The sequence below is a fragment of the Phocoena phocoena genome, chromosome 1 (genome assembly GCF_963924675.1).
Source record: "Phocoena phocoena chromosome 1, mPhoPho1.1, whole genome shotgun sequence".
Lineage (NCBI taxonomy): Eukaryota > Metazoa > Chordata > Mammalia > Artiodactyla > Phocoenidae > Phocoena > Phocoena phocoena.
Genome location: NC_089219.1, coordinates 4,534,050 through 4,552,184, shown reverse-complemented (window position 1 = coordinate 4,552,184; position 18,135 = coordinate 4,534,050). Strand labels below are relative to the sequence as shown.

General features: G+C 62.0%; 1 protein-coding gene across 3 annotated transcripts in view; it reads right to left on the bottom strand.

Annotated features, from left to right (window-relative positions):
• ESPN (espin) overlaps positions 1-18,135 on the bottom strand; it is a 30,777-nt gene that overhangs the window by 10,230 nt on the left and 2,412 nt on the right. For all 3 annotated transcript variants that reach the window (XM_065884774.1, XM_065884783.1, XM_065884793.1), the window contains exons 2-7: positions 16,978-17,171; positions 6,539-6,725; positions 6,232-6,414; positions 5,952-6,083; positions 3,314-3,515; positions 1,851-2,122 (exon numbers count right to left, since the gene is read on the bottom strand). In XM_065884774.1, coding sequence (XP_065740846.1) covers positions 1,851-2,122; positions 3,314-3,515; positions 5,952-6,083; positions 6,232-6,414; positions 6,539-6,725; positions 16,978-17,171 — 1,170 coding nt within the window. The remainder of the gene's footprint in view (positions 1-1,850; positions 2,123-3,313; positions 3,516-5,951; positions 6,084-6,231; positions 6,415-6,538; positions 6,726-16,977; positions 17,172-18,135) is intronic.

Here is an 18,135-nt window from a genome sequence, read left to right as displayed (position 1 = left end):
TTCATCCCCCCACTCACTCCCTCCATCCGCCAGAGACAGAATTTGGGCCTCACCACGGGCAGTGGAGCCCCCCACGTCTGGCCCCCCGGGTTCCGGGTCACGCCCCCGCCCTTTCCCTCCCGCATCTGGAAACCATCGCCGGCTGCGTAAGGGACACCGACACCCGCGCCCAAGCCTCGGGTTTCAGGGGCGGCAGGCCGGGCTCGGGTGACAGCGCGGGCAGCCCACTCCGTCGCATCTGCCCCCCACTAAGCCCAGCCCGGGAAGAAAGACAGGAGGCGCAAGGGCCAAAGGCCAAGTCACCTGGCAGGGGCTGTCCCCTGCCCCACCCCCAGTCCGAGCGTCCCCACGGTGGCCCCGGACCCTCCAAGCCCCACCCGGCCGGGCTCACGTTGCAAGGAAACGCGACACCGCGGGATTTGTTTTCTGGGCCAGCCTGCCCCCTCGGCGCCCCCTGCATCCCCGAGGCGCGGACGCCGCGACCCTGCTCCTGCCCGCGGTCCGGAAAAAGCCGGGGAGTGGTGGGGGGGGGCGCGGGGCACACAAAGGGCCCTTGTGGAGCGGCCCAGCGCCTGCCGCCGGGCACGCACACAACGGGAGAGGCACGGCACCTCGCAGTCCTGGTGTTCTGGCTCAGGGGAGGGGCCGCCTGTCCTGTGGCTTGGGGCAGGGCCCACTCGCCTGGCCTGCAAAGTCCGCTGGCCCTAGGCCCCCTGCAGGCCTCTCCTGGGCCGCCTTCACTTTCTGGAGATGAAAGAGGAACCCACTGAGAGCCTGGTCTGAGGTAGCAAGAAGACTTGCAGTGGAGCTGTGTCCTCCCCTTCCCCCAGCCGGTGGCCCTGAGATGTGGGTCACCTGTGGGAACTGTTTACTGAGCTTGGCCCTGGAGCAGCTTGCCTTGGGCTCGAGAGAGAACTACAAAGTCAGGGTTCCCACAGGACCCTAGGGGGGCTCTATCCCACACTCAGCCGCCTGGGGCCTCAGGCTGCCCTCCCCTGCGGCCTCAGACCGGCCTCCCTCTGTCCTCTTGACTAGAACCCCAGGGCTTCCTCTGGGCCTCCTTGCCCAGGACTCTCAGAGCTGTGCAGACCAGCCCTCTGCCCCCTCCCCTGCTCCAAAGCCTCGGCCAGGAACCCACAGGCCCTGCACCCGGGCACCCCACACTCAAAGTGCCCGCACCGGATTCGGCCCCTTCTTACAAGCATGCTTCTCCCCAGGGCGCCCATCTCAGGACTGGCTTGTCTACCCACGTGGGAGCTGAAGCCCCAAACTGAGGAGCCAGCCTCCATGTTACCCCCGCGTCCAGCCCCCAGTGCTGAGAGGGTGCTGAGTCCTGCGGGTGCCCCCTCCCCTGGCCTCCACCCTCCTCCCAGCCCTCACCTTCACACTGCCTGCATCTCCCACCTGAAGACACTCCCTTGGGACCCTTTCTCCACCTGAGCCCGGAGCTGGGCACGAGTGCGCCTGTGGAGACGCAGTTTGCACATATGCTCTGCCGATTCCATGAGCTCCCTGCCACTCTGTGCAAGAGGTGATGAGGACCCAGCTCCCGGGGAGGCATGGCTATCTGGGTATATGTTCCTTCCCCCCGCCCTGCCCCCCAAGTTCCCAAAGGGTGCTGGCTTTGTCTTCCTCATCTCTCTGTCCCCAGTGCTCAGCCCTGAGTCGCCATGGGGCTGACCGGAAGCTTTGACTCCTGAACAGGCCATTGGACCAGGGACCACCTCCCCCTGCCCCCGCCGCCCGCCCTGTACCCACGAGCCGGGCCACCCGTTGGCCTCTGCTGCCCCCCCCCCCCATCAGCCCACTCCCGGGGCCGGAGGGCAGGCAGGTTGGGGAGGGTTCACTACCTCCTTCTTGAAGGCCTCGGTCTCCACATGGCGGAGTTTGTTCTTCGTCTGCATGTAGATGTCAGCTGCTTGTAGCCCCGCGGGGGGCTTGGGAGCTGGGTAGCCTGGCGGGGGTGGGGGCATCTGGGTGCCTGGGGGTGAGAATGGTGGAGGGAAGCTAGGTGGTGGCGGTGGTGCTTTGGGTCTCTCCATCCTGCTCCGGGGCAGGCCCGGCTCTGGGCTCAGCATGTCCATGTAGCTCTGTATGTCTGCAGCTCTCGTGCTGGGAAGCCCTGGGACAGAGGGAAGGCTGGGTTTGCGAGTTTGCAAAGAGGCTGCCCCCAGGCCCAAGACCCCCTCCTGCCCGGAAAAAACCTGCCACGGGAGCAGGCAGGCTCCGGGTGCAGACTGACACGGCCCCACCGTGGGCCCCGCAGGACCGGGCCCACGCTCGCCCTGGCCCTGCCCACCTGCAGCCCTGCACTCGTTGGGGAAAGGCCTGTGCTCAGGTTTGAGCGGAACTGGCAGGGGGCCGCGGGCTCCAAGACAGGGCTGTGGAGCACAGCCACCTGGAGGGTGGAGGGGTGGCTCCTCGGGGCAGATGTGGCCGGGCAGGCGGCGCGGGTACCGACGGCCACACCGCATCTTTGCAGGGGCCCAGCAGCTCTGCAGGCCGCCACCTGGCGGCGTAAAGCAGGCATCGCAGGTGGACAGACACCTAAGCTCAGGGCGTGGTCAGCATGTGTGAACATGTGTGCCTGGCTTCTGCCTGAGTGTGCATTCGTGTATGTTCCTGAATGTGTGTACGTGCTTCTTTGTACTTATTTTTTATTTTTATTTTTTTTGCGGTACGCGGGCCTCTCACTGTTGTGGCCTCTCCCGTTGCGGAGCACAGGCTCCGGACGCGCAGGCTCAGCGGCCATGGCTCACGGGCCCAGCCGCTCCGCGGCATGTGGGATCCTCCCGGACCGGGGCACGAACCCGTGTCCCCTGCATCGGCAGGCGGACTCTCAACCACTGCGCCACCAGGGAAGCCCTTCTTTGTACTTGTGAATGTGTTTGCATTGGTCTGTGGACCTGGGGTGCAGGAGCGCGCACATGTAGCGTAGGTGTCTGTATGGTTCTGTACATGTGGTCGTGCATTCATACCTGTGTGTTGTGTGTACACGTGTGTAGGTGTGCACTCGAGTGTGGGCAGGTGTGTGACGTCTGGGGAACATTTCGTGTGTGAGTGAGGATACTGAATTGCGTGTGGGCTGCATGCAGCTTTTGTTGGCGGGAGGGTACCTGTGGATGTACGGGCATGTCTGTGATGGACACCCACAAGCCTGAGTGTCACCTGTCCTCCACAGAACCAGCCCTCCTGGTGACCTGGGCAGCCTCCAGTGTCAGCTGCGGGCAGAGTGGGCTCAGGGATGGTCCTCAGGGCGCAGTGGTCTGGCTCCAGTTGGCTCTCCCTCCCCCCTCTCCCCAGGCCCACTCACCACGCGGGGGGCGCCGGCCCTTGATGCTGGAGTGGCTGGAGGAGCAGGACCCGTAGTTGGACAGGGTGCTGGCCGGCGAGCTGAGGTCAAAGTTCGGTGGCTGGACCGACGTGGTGGTGTTGGGTGAGGACATGCCCGAGTCAGGCTGCTTGGTCTCCAGGTCAGCGGATGGATCCCGTGACAGCACACGGTGCTCCACGCTCTGAGCGGGAGAGGGGGCTGTGAGGGCAACCCCGCTCCAAAGACCAGCACACCCTGGGCCAGGGTCCTGCTCAGGCACACCCTCGCTGTGTGACCTCGGTCAAGCCACTTCCCTCTCTGGGCTCCCTTCCCCATCATCTCTCAGGTTCTTCCCAGGCTAAGATTCAAACCCAGCCCCGCAGCGGCAGGACCACGGATTCCTGGGAAACTCCCAGCCCTGGCTGGTCTCTGCTCAGCGGGGTTGAGAGGCTCTGCTCAGAAGAGAGAGAGCACGCTGGGCTGGACCCCAAGCGAGGGCGGCCACAGCACCAGCCTTACTCCTTTCTCATCAATGGGCAGAGGGCCAGGCTCCACCGTGGCGAGGAGGCACCGGCGCTGCTGCAGCGGGTGGGAGCATTTGCAGCAGCTGGGGATAGGGGAGGGGTGCACGGCACCTCCAACTTGCAGGAAAGACTGAACTCCCGACCTGGCCAGCAACCACGCTGTCTCTCCTTGCCGGAGAGACGGCAAGGAATCCCAACGGGAGCCTAGCCCCCGTCTCCTGATGGGGCCTTTGGGGAAAGGATGGGGCCCGGGGTGGCCCAGCTGAGCTGGGGCGGGGGCAACCTGAGCTCAGCCATCCCCCACCACTGCCTCTCCCCTGCCCACAGGCCTGACCCTCCCTCCTGGGAGCGGGCTGGGGTGGGGGCCATGCTTACGTTGCCCATGCTGGCCCTGCTGCCGGCAAGGCTGCGGCTCGCCTGCTTGCTGCCTGCTGCCCAGGCCAGCTCCTCCCTGCCTGAGAACTGTCACAGGTCTCCCGGGAACGGAAGGCAGGCCTGGCACCAGGTAACGGCTGGTAAGCGGCCATGCTCATTGGCCCCGTAATTAGGGGCTCTGCGGGAGTGTTTGCCTTTTCTGGGCCAGTGTCCTCCATGGCTTGAATCCGTCACTGCCGCAGCTGGGCCCGCCTTGTGAGGGGGCCAGGTGCTCCACACTCCACCCAGTTCGGGGGGGCCAGGCCCTGCTGCCTAACCCCTGAGACAAGGGGAGCCATAGGAGCTGGGCTTGGGCGGGGGGCAGCCTGAACATGCTCTCTCCTTGGCTGGCTGAGGTGGGTACTTGCCCAGCCCTAACAGAGGTTAGGGGCAAAGGCTTTGCAGCCTGGGGGGATGGCTTCAAATTTCATCTCCTCCACTTACTAGCTACATGACCTTTCCATCACTTGTCCTTTCTGTCTGTACCTGAGTTTCTTCATCTGTTAATGCGTATAACCGTACTGCCTGCCCCGTTAGGTTATAACAAAGATTTTCAAAGTTAGTGAAGTGCCAGGGCATGGTAGCCAGTAAATGCCTGGCTATGTGTCAGCTGTTAGTGTTAATTCACTGTGAAGATGAACTGAGATTACATCGTAAAGCACTAGGCAGGGTAGGGTACCTTACCGGGGTCAGAATTCAAGGAATGGTGCTTGTTTGCTCATTGCCTGAAGCTAAAGCCTCCATCAGGGGGCGCCAGAGGGCGCTGGGGCTCTGTGGACCCCTACTTTCTCCGGATGGCCCTTTCTGGAGGGAGTTCTTCCTTGGGGCCAGATGCCATCTCTGATCCCTGGGCCTTGCTGTGCTCTGGAGTCCCCAGAACCAGGGTGCCCCCGTATGCTCGACGACAGGGCAGACAATGCTCTGGGCAGGGGGTCATCGGCCTTCTCTCCTCCAGCCTCATTCCGCAGCCCCTCTCGTGGCCAGGCTGCCCCACTTCTGAAGATGCCTGTGAAGCCAGCCCTCTTTCCTCCCTCCTGCGCCAAAGCAGACGTTGCGCCAGAGGAACCAGAGCCCAGGACCCACATCTGCGCTCAAGTCCTAGTGGGTTCCTTCATGGCTTTGTAACCATAATAAAATAATTTGAAAACACTAACACAGGTTTTCAATCATGAAGTAGCCACGCGGTGAGCAAACATACAGAGTAGTGGTGAAGAGAGGTAGCTCCAGGCCCGGACACCAGGGCTCCACCATTTAATGACTGGGTCTCCCCGAGACTCCGTTTACTCACCTGTGAAATGGGGATACGAGCACTCCCTACCTCAGAGTGTGGTGGTGAGAGTTAAATGAGCTAGTTAATACCTGTGGGCAGGTGAATGCACTTTACTGTTCCCACTGGTGTGTAAGTGTCGTTGTTTCTCCGAGCCTTGGTTCTCATCAGGACGAGGCTGGTCCTCCTTCCCTCGATATTTCTGCCTGCACACCCTCACTCCCCAATGGTCAGTGGTTCTGGCCTGAGAGGTCACGTGGGGTAGTGGTCTAGGGCACTTACTCCTGTGACCCCGGGCAAGGGGCTTCATTCACTTCCCTGAACCTCAGCTTCCTCCGTGGTAAAAAGGGTAACAACACCTACCCCTGCGGGGAGGTGGGGGCAAGCTGTGGGGGGAATGCAGTAACGCGGGGGAGCAGCGCCCGGGGCGTACCAGGTTCTCCACGGTGCGCAGGTAGCGGGTGCAGTGGCTGTGGCCGTTGTAGTCCGCGAGGTCGGCGGCCGTGTACCCGTCGCGGTCGCGGACGTCCAGCTCCGCGCCGTTCACTACCAGGATCTGGCAGCACTGCAGGGGCGCGCAGTGAGGACCCCCGGCCGACAGCCGGGACCCCGGCGCCTGGGCAGCGCTGTGCTGAGAGCGCGGCGCCAGCAGAGGGCGCCCGCCCCTCCCGCGCTCGCCCGGCCTCCCGGCCACGCCCCCGGCCCGCCCTCACCTCCAGCTCCCCGTTCTCGGCGGCGTCATGCAGCGGGGTCCCGCCCCACAGGTCGGCCGAGATCTCGCCGCCGTGCAGCAGGAGCCAGCTGAGCACTTTGGCGTGACCGCGGCTCGCCGCGAAATGCATGGCCGTGGCGCCGTCCTTGTCCTGCTCCGACAGGCTTACGTCGGTGCAGCTCACCTGGGGGGAGGGGACGGAGCACAGAGGGGCGGGGGCTGGGCGCCAGGCCCCTCTTGGCCCCGCCCCCGTCCCGTACAGGCCCCGCCTCTCCCGGGCCCCAACCCCGACCTGTCCCCGAGCTCACCAGCCACACGATGACCGGGCTGTGGCCCATCTGCGCCGCGGCGTGCAGCGGGGTCATGCCGTCGTGGGCGCTCAGGTGCGGGTCCGCGCCGCACTCCTGCACCAGGTACTGCGTCACCTCCAGGTGGCCCTCCTGGCACGCCAGGTACAGGGGCGTGGCACCGTTCTTGGTTTGGGCATTCACTCCCCTGCGGAAGACGCAGCACCCACCGCGGGATTTCAGTGCCCGTCCCCCTCCAAAGCTTTCTTCACCCCTCACCCGCTTCCGGGGAGCTCTGGAGGGCTGGGAGGGTGGGTTGGAGAAAAATCTAGTGGCTGGACCCGGCTGCCCAACTCCCTCTGGACTCAGTCTTGTGCCAGCCTCCCTGGGTGTGGGGGGGGGCCCTCTGGCTTGCTCCCCACCTCCCCCCGGCAGCCTTCTTTCTGCAATGCACATCCGACTGAGCTAGTCTCTGCCCTCAGTAAATAGCCCACCTTTTTACCAAGATCTACAGGGATGCGGTGACCTGGCCTCCCCCTACCTTTTCAGCCACACTGACCCACAGTCAGTGTGAGTCCTCACACCTGCTGTCGGACCTCTGTACCTTTGATCATGTCCCCCCTCTGTCTGGAATGCCCTTCCCGTCTCTCTTGAAGACTCGGTACAGATCCCTCCTTCATGAGGCCTGCCCTGATTTCTCCAGCAGAACAGGCCTTTCCCACCTCTGTGCCTCATACTCTGCCCTGGGCTCACTCCGTGGGCCACCTGTCATGCTCGATCATAACTTATTTTGGCCTCTGCCGCCCCCAGAAGACTGAATTCCCAGAAGGCAGAGTGGTAGTGTCACCAGGTAAAACACAGGATGCCCAGTTACGATCTGAATTTCAGATAAACAACAAATAATTTTCTAGTGTAAGTCTACCCCCAATGTGGCATGGGATGTGCATACACTAAACCATTATTCGTTGTTTATCTGAAATTAAAATTCAGTGGAATATTCTGGTTGTGGTTGAAATCAGCCTGGTAACACGACAGGTGCCGCCGTCCACTGAGCACCTCCCCTGCGCTACGACACTAGCACACTGCATGTCCTAACATGCAGTGCATGTTAGGTCCTCACTGCATGTCCTAACTTAGGTCCTACTGTCATCCCCATTTTGCAGTGGGACAGTTGAGGCCCAGGGGCTGTGACTTGCCAAAGGTCACACAGCTGGTAAGTGGCACCGGAGCACAATCCGTCTGTGTGATGCAGGCCCGGACGCACAGCAGGAACGAGGGGAGCGAGGAGAGGGATTGGGGGAAGGGCCATTCCATGTCTTCACTCCTTCAGCCTTCCCTCGGGCCTAGCTTGCAGCTGTCACTGCCCCCCATCCCTGCTCCCCAGCTCCCACAGAAGGGTCCTAACTGGGGAATCAGTCCCATGAAGTAGAGTGCTGTTGGGAAATAGGGAAGCTGTTCCTGCCACTGGCTCAGCCTCAGTTTTTCTGACTTCACAATGGGTGTGGATGCCAGGGTGCAGTTACCAGATCCAGACACTAGGTGGAGCCACAATCTAGGCCCAGGCAGAGGAGCTCGCAGCGGGTCTGGGACACAGAGGGTGCGGGGTAGGGAGTCGGAGCTGAGTCCCTCTGGGCTGGATCAGCCCTCTGGGCCCCAGGAAGCGCAGTTCTTCGTCCGACTTCATATCCTCCCACCCACCCGCCTCTCCCATCTATTTGCTCACGACCTCGATCACACGCTCCACCCCCACCACCCACGCCCTCCCTCCCTCATCTGTCAGCCGCGTGTACGGTAACGTGGGCACCAGGCCACCCACTCCTCCTCCATCTGCCCCCTCACCCACCCTCTTGTCAGCCACCCACGACTTGGCCCCTCGCTCGCACACACCCCTCGGACCCTCCCGTCTGACCTCTCCCTGTCCCTAAAACCCCATCCCTGTCCACTTGCCTGACCCCTGACCCCTGACCCCAGGCGGCTTGCAGCGCCCACCAGGCACGCAGCCCCGGCTCTCTTCGTCCTCCTGACGTGGGAACAGCCCCTCCTCAGGCACAGAGCTGCCACTTCGGGGCTGACACCGAGTCTGGGACGGTGCCCGGCTGCCTGCCAATACCCCACCCGTGTCGGGGGCGCAGTGGTGTGCCGAGCACAGCGCACAGAGGCAGACAGGGTCGCGCCCACACGCCGCACCTCAGGAACGCGCTGGCTCTCGGCCACCGGCCTCCACGCCCCGGTGCCAGCACTGCCCCCCTCCCACTTTCACAAGCTGGTGCGTCAGGAACGGCCCGTTTAATATTTCATGACCGACACTCGATGGCCTGAATTATTCACCCCGTAACCAAGGCGCAGCGAGTGCTGGGGTCCTGGGGCTTGGAGACTGGAGGGGCCACCTCCCAGGGCCCACCGGGCTGTCTCGGGGGAGGCCTGAGGCAGTGTTCGTAGCTCAGGGCGCCGGATCTGCCGGCAGCCCTGTTCTCCCAGTCCACCCTGCCCAGCCAGCCTGAGGAGGTCTCAGGAGGTCTGATGCGCTGGCACAGAGCAGGAGCCGGGCAGGAGGGGGAAGCTGTGCTCACAGCCTCCTGCCAGGCCACTGGCTGACAACCCCAGCTGGCGTCCCTGGTACGGAGGGAGCGCTCAGTAACCCATACGGGAGTCACAGCCCCCAGCCTGGGAGACCCCAGAATACGGGGCAGATGCGCTGATGAGCCGGTGTGGGAAAGGGGGTCCTGGTCTTGTTCCTTTCTTCTGTGTCGACCTGGAGGCAAGAAGAATGGGCACCCTCATACGCACTGGGGTAAACTCTAAAAATATGGAGGAGGGGCTTCCTTGGCGGTCCAGGGGTTAAGACTCCATGCTTCCAATGCAGGGAGTGCAGGTTCAATCCGTGGTTGGGGAACTAAGATCCCGTATGCTGTGCAGTGTGGCCAAAAGATAACAAACATATATATATATATATATGCACAGGAACAAAGTAAATGAATGAATTTCGTCCTTTTCTTTCTTTTTTTTTGGCGGCGCTTGTGGGATCCTAGTTCCCTGACCAGGGATCGAACCCGGGCCCTGGCTGTGAAAGCGCCAAGTCCTAACCACTGGACCGCCAGGCAATTCCCAACACTAGTCTTTAAATCAATGAATTTAGATGGAGAGAGAGTGAATTTATATAGTAGTAGAGATGACGATAACGGATAACAGTGACAGTGGGTACCATCTGCTGAACAAACTGCTCTGTGCCAAGCACTGGGATGCGCGAAGTACACGTGGTCTCTATCTACTCCTCCTAAAGGCCTTACCCGGTAGGTGTCAGAATCGTTCCCCTTTTACAGATGAGGAAACTGAGGCACAGAGGGCTAGGATCACTTGAGAGGCAGAGGGGGACCCAGTGTGAGAAGGACCTGGCGTGTGTGCCACCCACAAGTGGTGTCTTGCCTCCCATCTCTGTTCACAAAGCCGTCCACGCGTGGGGATAATGATCGTTGCTGAGACACGCTTGCAGAGCCCTCAGCAAGGCCTGGCGCCGTCGCTGTATTTTAGGATCCCTCCTCCCTGTGCCTCTGTGGGAGCACTGCTGACCTGGGGTGTCCAGGCCCCAACAAGCATGGGTCAGGCCGGGCAGCATTTCTGCTGTGGAGAGTCGCTGCCTAGAGCAGAGGGATGGGGTCTCGGGAGACCTCTGGCCTCAGGACCCGCCCGGCTCCAACCCATCGAGTTCTAGCCATAGTGACGCCATGGGTGACCGGTCCAGCCCCAGCCCCTAGTCTTGGCCCTGGCCTCCACCCACCACCCCAACTCTGTGGCTCAATGTGCAGGGCCCCGGGGCGTTCTCTAGCACCACCACCCCCAGCCTCAGTTTCCACATATGGCAAATGGGCATCACAACTGTTGCCTCTGCAAGCCTCTTGTGAGAGACAGAAGAGGAATCTTTGAAAATTGCAGGGTTCCTCCCAGGGAAAGCAGGGCTTGGCTTCCTGGTACCGCTGCCACAGCCTGACCCGCCAGCCCCCTCACCCGTCCCTCGGGCCTCAACACCGTCACCTCCACGCTACCGGCCTCGAGACTGCCGTGGCCACGCCCTAACAGGCGCCCCTCACCCCACCGAACACCTGCTCCTCTTGGCTATGGACAAGCACACACCAGGCCTTCTCAGCCTCCCTTGATGGGCCCTCGACCCTTGCCCAATCTCCAAATGTTGGGGTGCCCCAGGACCTCCTTTCTAAACACACTCTGCCCCTGGTGAGGTCATCTACTTCCCAGGGTTATAGGTCACCTGTTCCCAATGCCGCTCACCCCCCAGCTTGGACCTGGAGTACCTGCGGCCCCTACATCAGCTCACAGCTCACTCATCCATCTGTGCACTGAGCAGCTTCTTGAATTTTACTTGCCTTTTTTTTTTTTTAAATTAAAAAAACTTTTTGGGGCTTCCCTGGTGGCGCAGTGGTTGAGAGTCCGCCTACCAATGCAGGGGACACGGGTTCATGCCCCAGTTCGGAAAGATCCCACATGCCGCGGAGCTGCTGGGCCCGCAAGCCATGGCCGCTGAGCCTGTGCGTCCGGAGCCTGTGCTCCGCAACGGGAGAGGCCACAACAGTGAGAGGCCCGCATACCGCAAAAAAAAAAAAAAAAAAAAAAAACTTTTTGGCCATGCCACCCAGCTTTCGGGGTCTTAGTTCCCCGACCAGGGATCGACCTGTGCCCTTGGCAGTGAAAGCAAGGCGTCCTAACCACTGGACCGCCAGGGAATTTCCCCTTTACCTGCCTTTACATGGAGCAAATCTCTCCACACTCTCCCTCAAACTACCTTCCCCCCTTACTGTCCCCATTTCAGTAAAGGACACCAGGCCACCCTCCCTTGAGTCCAAGCTCTAGGAGTCTTTGGCAACACTTGACCCTTGAGTTCTTTACAAGTCTGCGTCTCCCTAGCAACCATCACATAATGATACTTTCCTTCCTCTTGGGAACAAAGATGATATGGACAAACTGTAACTATTAAGCAAGTCACCCTGATGACACAAAAGAAACATGGAATGCTTGTAAGGGTTTGATAGAAATCTCCGTCCAAGATTGGTGCCACCTTACTGTGACCGTCGCCACGAGGAACAAGGAGTGATCTGCCCACAGAAGCAGACTCCGGTCAGAGAACAGCATTTCCAGTGGCCCTCCCCACTGGCAATCATTTCTGCCCCAAGGGAGGTCTGGTAGGGGATGATCTCCACAAGGATTAGATCTGGCTGTGAGGTAAGTCCGCTCTGAACAAAGACTCGGAGGCTTTGGCGGTTCTACCTCCCTTATCCTCTAATCACGCCTCCTGACTTATTTGAAATGAACCCAAATGAGGCCTGGCCCAGTGAAGCAATGCAGCCCTGATTTGAGGAAGATTCTAGAACAGCCAGCTTTACACCCAATCCATCAGCCAGCCTGGAATATCCCCAGAAGCCTTCACTCTGGTCTGCAATTCTCCCAGCCTTCCAGGCCCTCCTGGCTCGCGATGAAGCCAAGCGGGATCCCCCCTCAGGCCTCTGCCCCGGCCAGTTCCACCTGCAACGCTCCCAGGCCAGGTCTTGGCATGGCTGGTCCTCTCCCATTCAGCTCTCACCTCCTCAGTGGGGCCTTCCTGGACCCCCTCAATTTAAAGAAACCCCCCAACCACTTCCTACGAATACCCCGTTTCACTTCGTAGCACTTGTCCCCTTTGAATTGCCTTGGCACTTTTTTTATGCATTCCAGGGACACATGTCATGAGGCTGCCACACACCAGGGCGGGGCAGAGCTTGAAAACAGTGGAGACCTGCCCTCTCAAGCTTGGTTCCACCAGGGCTGCCGGACACACCCCGACACACTGGAAAATAAGCAAGAACGTCTCTGCGTGTACATGTGCCCTTGACCTGGCTCCTTCTTTGCCCCTGGGAGCCCCCCAAGTTGTCTCCATGAAGCCGTGAGGACTCACTACATCCCTAACGCTAGCGGGGCTGGGTACTTAGGGTACACGTGGATGCTAATTGTTGACTGGATAAATGTGGGAGTGAGCGAGATGGGCAGCCAGGCCCGGAGCTCTGTGATGCCTCCTCGCACGTGGCCTCAGCTGGTCCGTTTGCCAGACGGGCCCTGGGAGGCCCAGAAGGGAGTTCCGTCTGAGGTCACGGGCAGTGAGCTGCTTGCAGGGCCGGACAAGACCCAGGGATCCCAGACTCCTCAGTCCTTCAGCGAGTATTTACTGAGTATCAGGCACTGGGCATACAGGATGTGGAAGAAGAAGAGATGTTCTCATTGCCCGGGAAGACAGACGGTAAGAGGATGTGCTGAGATGCACAGAAAGTAATGCCAGGTAACGATGAGGGTGCGGTGTGGGGGAAAGGAGGCGGGAGAGGAAGCCTGGGAGGGAGGGCGTGTGTCTTCTTGGGGCAGGTGCTGATCTGAAGGAGGCCTGGGGCCGGCCTTACTGAGAAGCGGAGATGGAGCAAAGCCTTGAAGGGGAGGAGGGAGCGGCTGTGAGCTCTCTGGGGAAGAGAGTGAGGCAGTGGGAATGGCCTGTACAAAGGCCAAAGGTCGGAGGGCAGGAGCAACAGGAAGCCCAGGAGGTAGCATAGAGGAGGTGGAGGTCAGGTACGGGGGTGCCAGAGCGAGGAGGGCCTCTGGGCTGCTGTGAGGAAGCAGCTTTCCCTGTCCGTGAGAGAGAAGCCTGTGGCCGGTCTGGGGATCTGACTTGTGGTCTCCAAGGTGGGCACAGCCAGACAGGAAGCGGGCAGGGGGAGGGCAGAGAGGCCAGCTGGAGCCCCAGTGACATGACAGGCTTGGACCAGGAGTTACCGGTGGAGGTGAAGGCTGTCCCCACTGAGAGGGGCTTCTCATGACTCCACCAGGCCCCTCCTTTCTCAGAGCCCCCACCTGGGTTAGGGTCCCCGCTGTGCCAGTGTGGCTCCCCCCAGGCCCTGCTGCCCAGAACACCAACAAGTGCCCAGCAGGGAAGGGCAGCCCCAGGCCCAGGCCTTCTAAGGGGGAGCTGAGCCATAGGCCTGGGGCTCCCTAATAGGTGAGCAGCTAAGGTTTCCTGTTCAAGGCAGGGGCTGCCTGAACCCTTCCAGCTGGACGGGGCCCCAGGAGGAGCCAGGCTCCATGAAGCTTGGCAGTAAGGAAGGAAAAGGGGGCCACCCAGGTGAACTGGAAAAGGCCCTCAGAGGTGAGCGCCTGGCCCAGGAATGGGAGACAGACCCAGAGAGGAGGTGCAGTTTGGCCAAGGCCACACAGGGAGCTGGTGGGACCCCGGGTGGTCAGTTAGCCTCTCGGAGACACCATTTCTGTATCTGCAGCACCATGAGGCAGGGACATTTGTCTGTTTGGTTCACCGATGTATCCCCTGACACTTGGAATATTGCCTGGCCCAGAGCAGGTGCTCAAGAAACATTAGTTAGATGAGTCAATCTGTAAAACGGGCTGATTACAGAGCTACTGCCTAGTAGCAGGTGAGGCTCAGACTACTGCTTGGTGTCAGACCCCTAGGAGGCATTCAGCAGGTGGGAGCTGGTCCGAAACCTTTGCGCAGACTGGTTTTCCAGCTCTCTATGACTGGTAGACCACGGTGGGCCCTGCCCCCAGCCCTCCCCAGCCTCAGTGCTCAGGCCTAAGGGTCCCAGCTGAGCCCAGGGCTCTCCTCTGCTTACTGAGGCCCCCAGCAAGCACATGGTCGAGGCGTGAGATGGTTCCTGGGCCCCAGGACCCTGCTGGCAGGATGGTCAGGAGCTCTGAGGGCTACCTGCTCCTGTCCCTTCTGAGCCCCAAATGGGGACGTGGACTCGTGGCTCTGCTCCTCCAGCCACTAGTGCCCCTGGCCAGGAGGGCTGACCCTCCTGACTCTACCTCCCTCAGACCCAGGGCCTGAAACAGCCCCAGCCCAGTTCCTGCCGGCCCCGTGCCTCTAGATGGACTCTTTTCCGCAGGGGGCTCAGAGGGAGGGTCCCATGGGGCAGCAGCCCCTGAGGTCGCGGTGGCAATTCCTCTGCCTCTGGGAAGACTTGCCCGGTGGACTGGGAGAGACTGGAGGAGGGGTGAGTGGGTACAGGCCGTTCCTGCAGCCCTTTCTAATTCCCCAAGGTACAGCCCACCACTAGCTGGGCCTCCCCGGAGGCCGCCCAGCCCTCCTGCGCCTCTGTAGCTTGTCATGGCCATGGCTCATGGCTGCCCACAGCCTCCCGGGCAGGATCGGGTTTCCCAGCGGTAGGAGCTCTCCCTCCATCACCTGCCGCCAGGGAGAGCTGAGCCCTTGTGAATAATTCACCGTGTTTCACAGCAGGCCAGGGAGGCTCAGGAGAGCAGGGCAACGGAGGCCTCTAAAGCTAGGCTGCCTGGGTCCCCTGATTGCACCCTGTGGCCTGGGGCAGCCTGCACCTCTGCCCCTCCCCAGCTCCCAGCCCTGGGGTCCCCAGCCTTGGAGGGCATGAGTCTCTACTTCCGAGTTAGGGTGTGGGCACTGGCCCCCAAAGCCCCCCGCCAGCAGGCCCTACCTCAATGCCCAGCACCCCCTCCTGCCTGAGCCCAGCCTGGCAATCACACAAAAGCGCCTCCTTATCAGCCAGGTCACGCGTCGTCACTGTGGGAACGGAGCCCCAGGCCTCCTGTCCGCTTCCCTGAGATTCACGGGGGGCTGGTGGCCACAGAGTTGGTGCCAGGGCCCAATCACGGCCAGCACCACAGCCTGGCCTGGGAGCACCAGGGTCCCCCCGGCCCTGAGCCTTCGAGGGTGTCCCCAGCACAGCCAGAGCCTTCCTAAGGCTGGAACCCCAGCCCATGGAGGCTCATCCTAGGCCCCAGACTTCTCAGGGAGGAGGGGCTCAGGGGCCAGGCTGGGGCTTCACCCCTGCCCCCCACCAGCACTTCCCGGGGCGGGGCAGAGCCCCCTCAGTTCACACCATTGGAGCTAAGTTGGCATGGCCACCAGCCTGACCTCCTGGGGCCCATCATGCGTGATGGGGGAGGCCGGCGGGTGCGAGAGGATGACTACCGCCCGTCTCTCTCCTCTTAGGGCCCCAGTGTCCTCCGTGATAAGTGATAAGTGAGGGGGTGGTGTCAGAACCACCTGGGTGGGGGGTGGGGACACGCACAGGGGCAGCGCCCCAGCCCCTACCTGGGGAGTCTACGTCGAGTCTGCGACCAGACCCCCAGGGTGCTGATGGCTGCAGGTTGGGAGCCCGCACTCGAAGGTGTTTGGGGCCTCCTCCTTGAAATCCCACTGATTTTGGTGTGACCCAGACCTTAGCTTGTCCAGGAGCAGAGGGTTCACGCCAGAGTGGTGCCCAGTGGCCTCTGGCAGGGATGGCTGTGAGGAGACCCCCGGCTGGTCTCACACGAATCAAACCAGGGAACCCCTTGCTTAGCAAGAACGAGCCAGGCTCAGCCGTCCTGGTCCCGGCCTGGGGGCTTTGAGCTGCTCTGTATCCACACCAGCATGCCTGCACCCAAGGGGCTGCCAGACGCAGCCACGCTGCCAGCGGGCCACGGGGCCAGGCTGGCCTCCTGCTGCTCCCTGGTGCCCAGTGGCCGGGCAGGCGTCCTTAGGAGTGGAGCCAGGGGTAAGGACAGACCCTCCCGCCTTGTGACTGCTCTCCTCCTGAGGCTGGGTCCTCTGTCACCACTTATTTCCCAGGTACCCCCTTGAACTGACGAAGGTCACCAGGCAGAGCCCCGGTCTGTTGGGTCCCCAGGGCCACTGATGTCCCACTCCCTCAGACAGGGTCTGGGTGGCTTTCCCCCAGGACCCCTGCCTCCCTCTGGGTGCACCTGGCTCCCTCCCTCCCCCAGGACCCCGTCCCCACGACTCCCGTGCTCTTCAGTGAACCCCATTCTTCTGCATACCCCACCCCACCCTGGGGCTCAGCTGCGTTCTCAGACCAGCCGCTCTCCTCGCGAGGGCCGGGGAGGTTCGGGAGCCCCATCCCCCTGGCGAGTGGGAATGAGCTGGCTGGCCACAGGACAGGACAAGCTGCCCTCTGACGGGCGGGGGCTGAGGGCCCAGGAGGCAGGGTGGGGGTCTGGCAGGGGGCGTCTCCCATCACTGCTGGGTAACTGACATGGCTCCCCCTCCTTCCTGACTGGGGCTTGAGGAGACGCTCTTCACCCCTACGTCCCACTTAGGACAGTCTTGCAGATTGGCACAGATCAGAGCCGGAGGGCCGCCTGCTGCGGGCTGGAAGCACCCTGGAGACGAACAAAGGGTCTGCGTGCACAGCCGCTGCGGCTCGAGTGCAGCTCGTACCGGGGGAGTGTCTGCTTGCAGGGCTCTGGGGCCTGTGTCTGCCCACCAGGAGGGGAGAACTTTCAGCTTCGGTGGGAGCTGTCTCTGGCCAGGCCCCTGGCCACGGGGATGGCCCAGAAGCACTAATTCCCCTGGCGTGCTGGAGGGGCACGGCCGACTACAGGCACCCCCCAGAGCCCTGGCCCGCCCCACCCAGAGGCCCCCCGAAGCGGAGGGTCCTTACTCAGGGTGGTGGCCGACGAGGAGCCTCAGGGAGGGGAAGTCTCCTTTGGCGGCGGCGTAGTGAAGAGGCAGGGCGCCTGTGTCTGTGGCCACGGTGGGGTCCCCACCGCCGTGACGCAGCAGCCAGTTCACCACCTCGGGGTGGCCGAAGCGGGCAGCCAGGTGCAGGACTGTGGCACCAGAATTGTCTCTGTCCTGTGGGAGGAGAGCCCATTAGTCCTAAGGCCTGGTCCTGCCCCCACCCCCCGCTCGGACCGCGTCCTGCATCCCACCAGCCACTGGGGCAGTTCTGTCCTCGGGCACCTAACTGGCCCTCTTTGAAGCTCAGTCCATAGCGGCAGCACGGTGCCATCCATGCTGGGCTTTCTGAGGCCCGCAGGGCACGCTGTCATCGCCCCAGCAGGAGCACCTGCCTGTCACCCAGGTGCTCAGGGGACACCTGAGGGAGCCGCTGGGCCAGGAAGAGTGGGCTGTTGGGCCCTGCTGTCAGGGGTCGGGGGAGCAGCCCCTGCGCCCAACCCCTGCCTCCTCCCTCTCTTCCTCCCCAGGTCTCACAAAGGGAGAGGCCTCCGGGTTGACGCATGTCCAATGACCCAATCTCAGTGCAGAGAACTGCCCCACCACCAGCAGGCTCCCTGCTCCCAGCTCCCCGCCCCGAACAGGCTATGTCCTTGCCGCTGGCTACTGGTGGGCAGGGCCGGGGCAGTCAGCCAGTGGTGGTACGTGTGGGATGGAGGCAGCCCCTGGGAAGGGTTTGGGCAAGACCCCTCCCAGGCACCCCAAAGGGGATGATGGTTTAGGCCCAGAAGTGTTGAATGAGTCTTCCGTGAACATCCAGGTATGTGTGTCTCTTGTGGGAGGGGCTTGGCAAATGCTGTTTATGTGACCTGCAGGCCAAGACGGACAGACATCCAGAAGGCTGGACTCAGAGGCTGGGAGTTTGGGACAGTGGGCACCGGTTCTAGAACAGAATGAGCTCCCAGCACCAAGCACGTGGGGGGACGGAGAGGTGGGCAGGGAGCTGGGCAGGGGCTCGGGGAAGGGGGTGGGGCAGCCGTGGAGGCTGGCACGGGTTACCGGCGTCAGAGGAGGGAAGCTGCTCTGCACGCCCACCTCCGCCCCCGCCCAGAGAGAGGGCATTTGGGAACAGGTGTGGCCG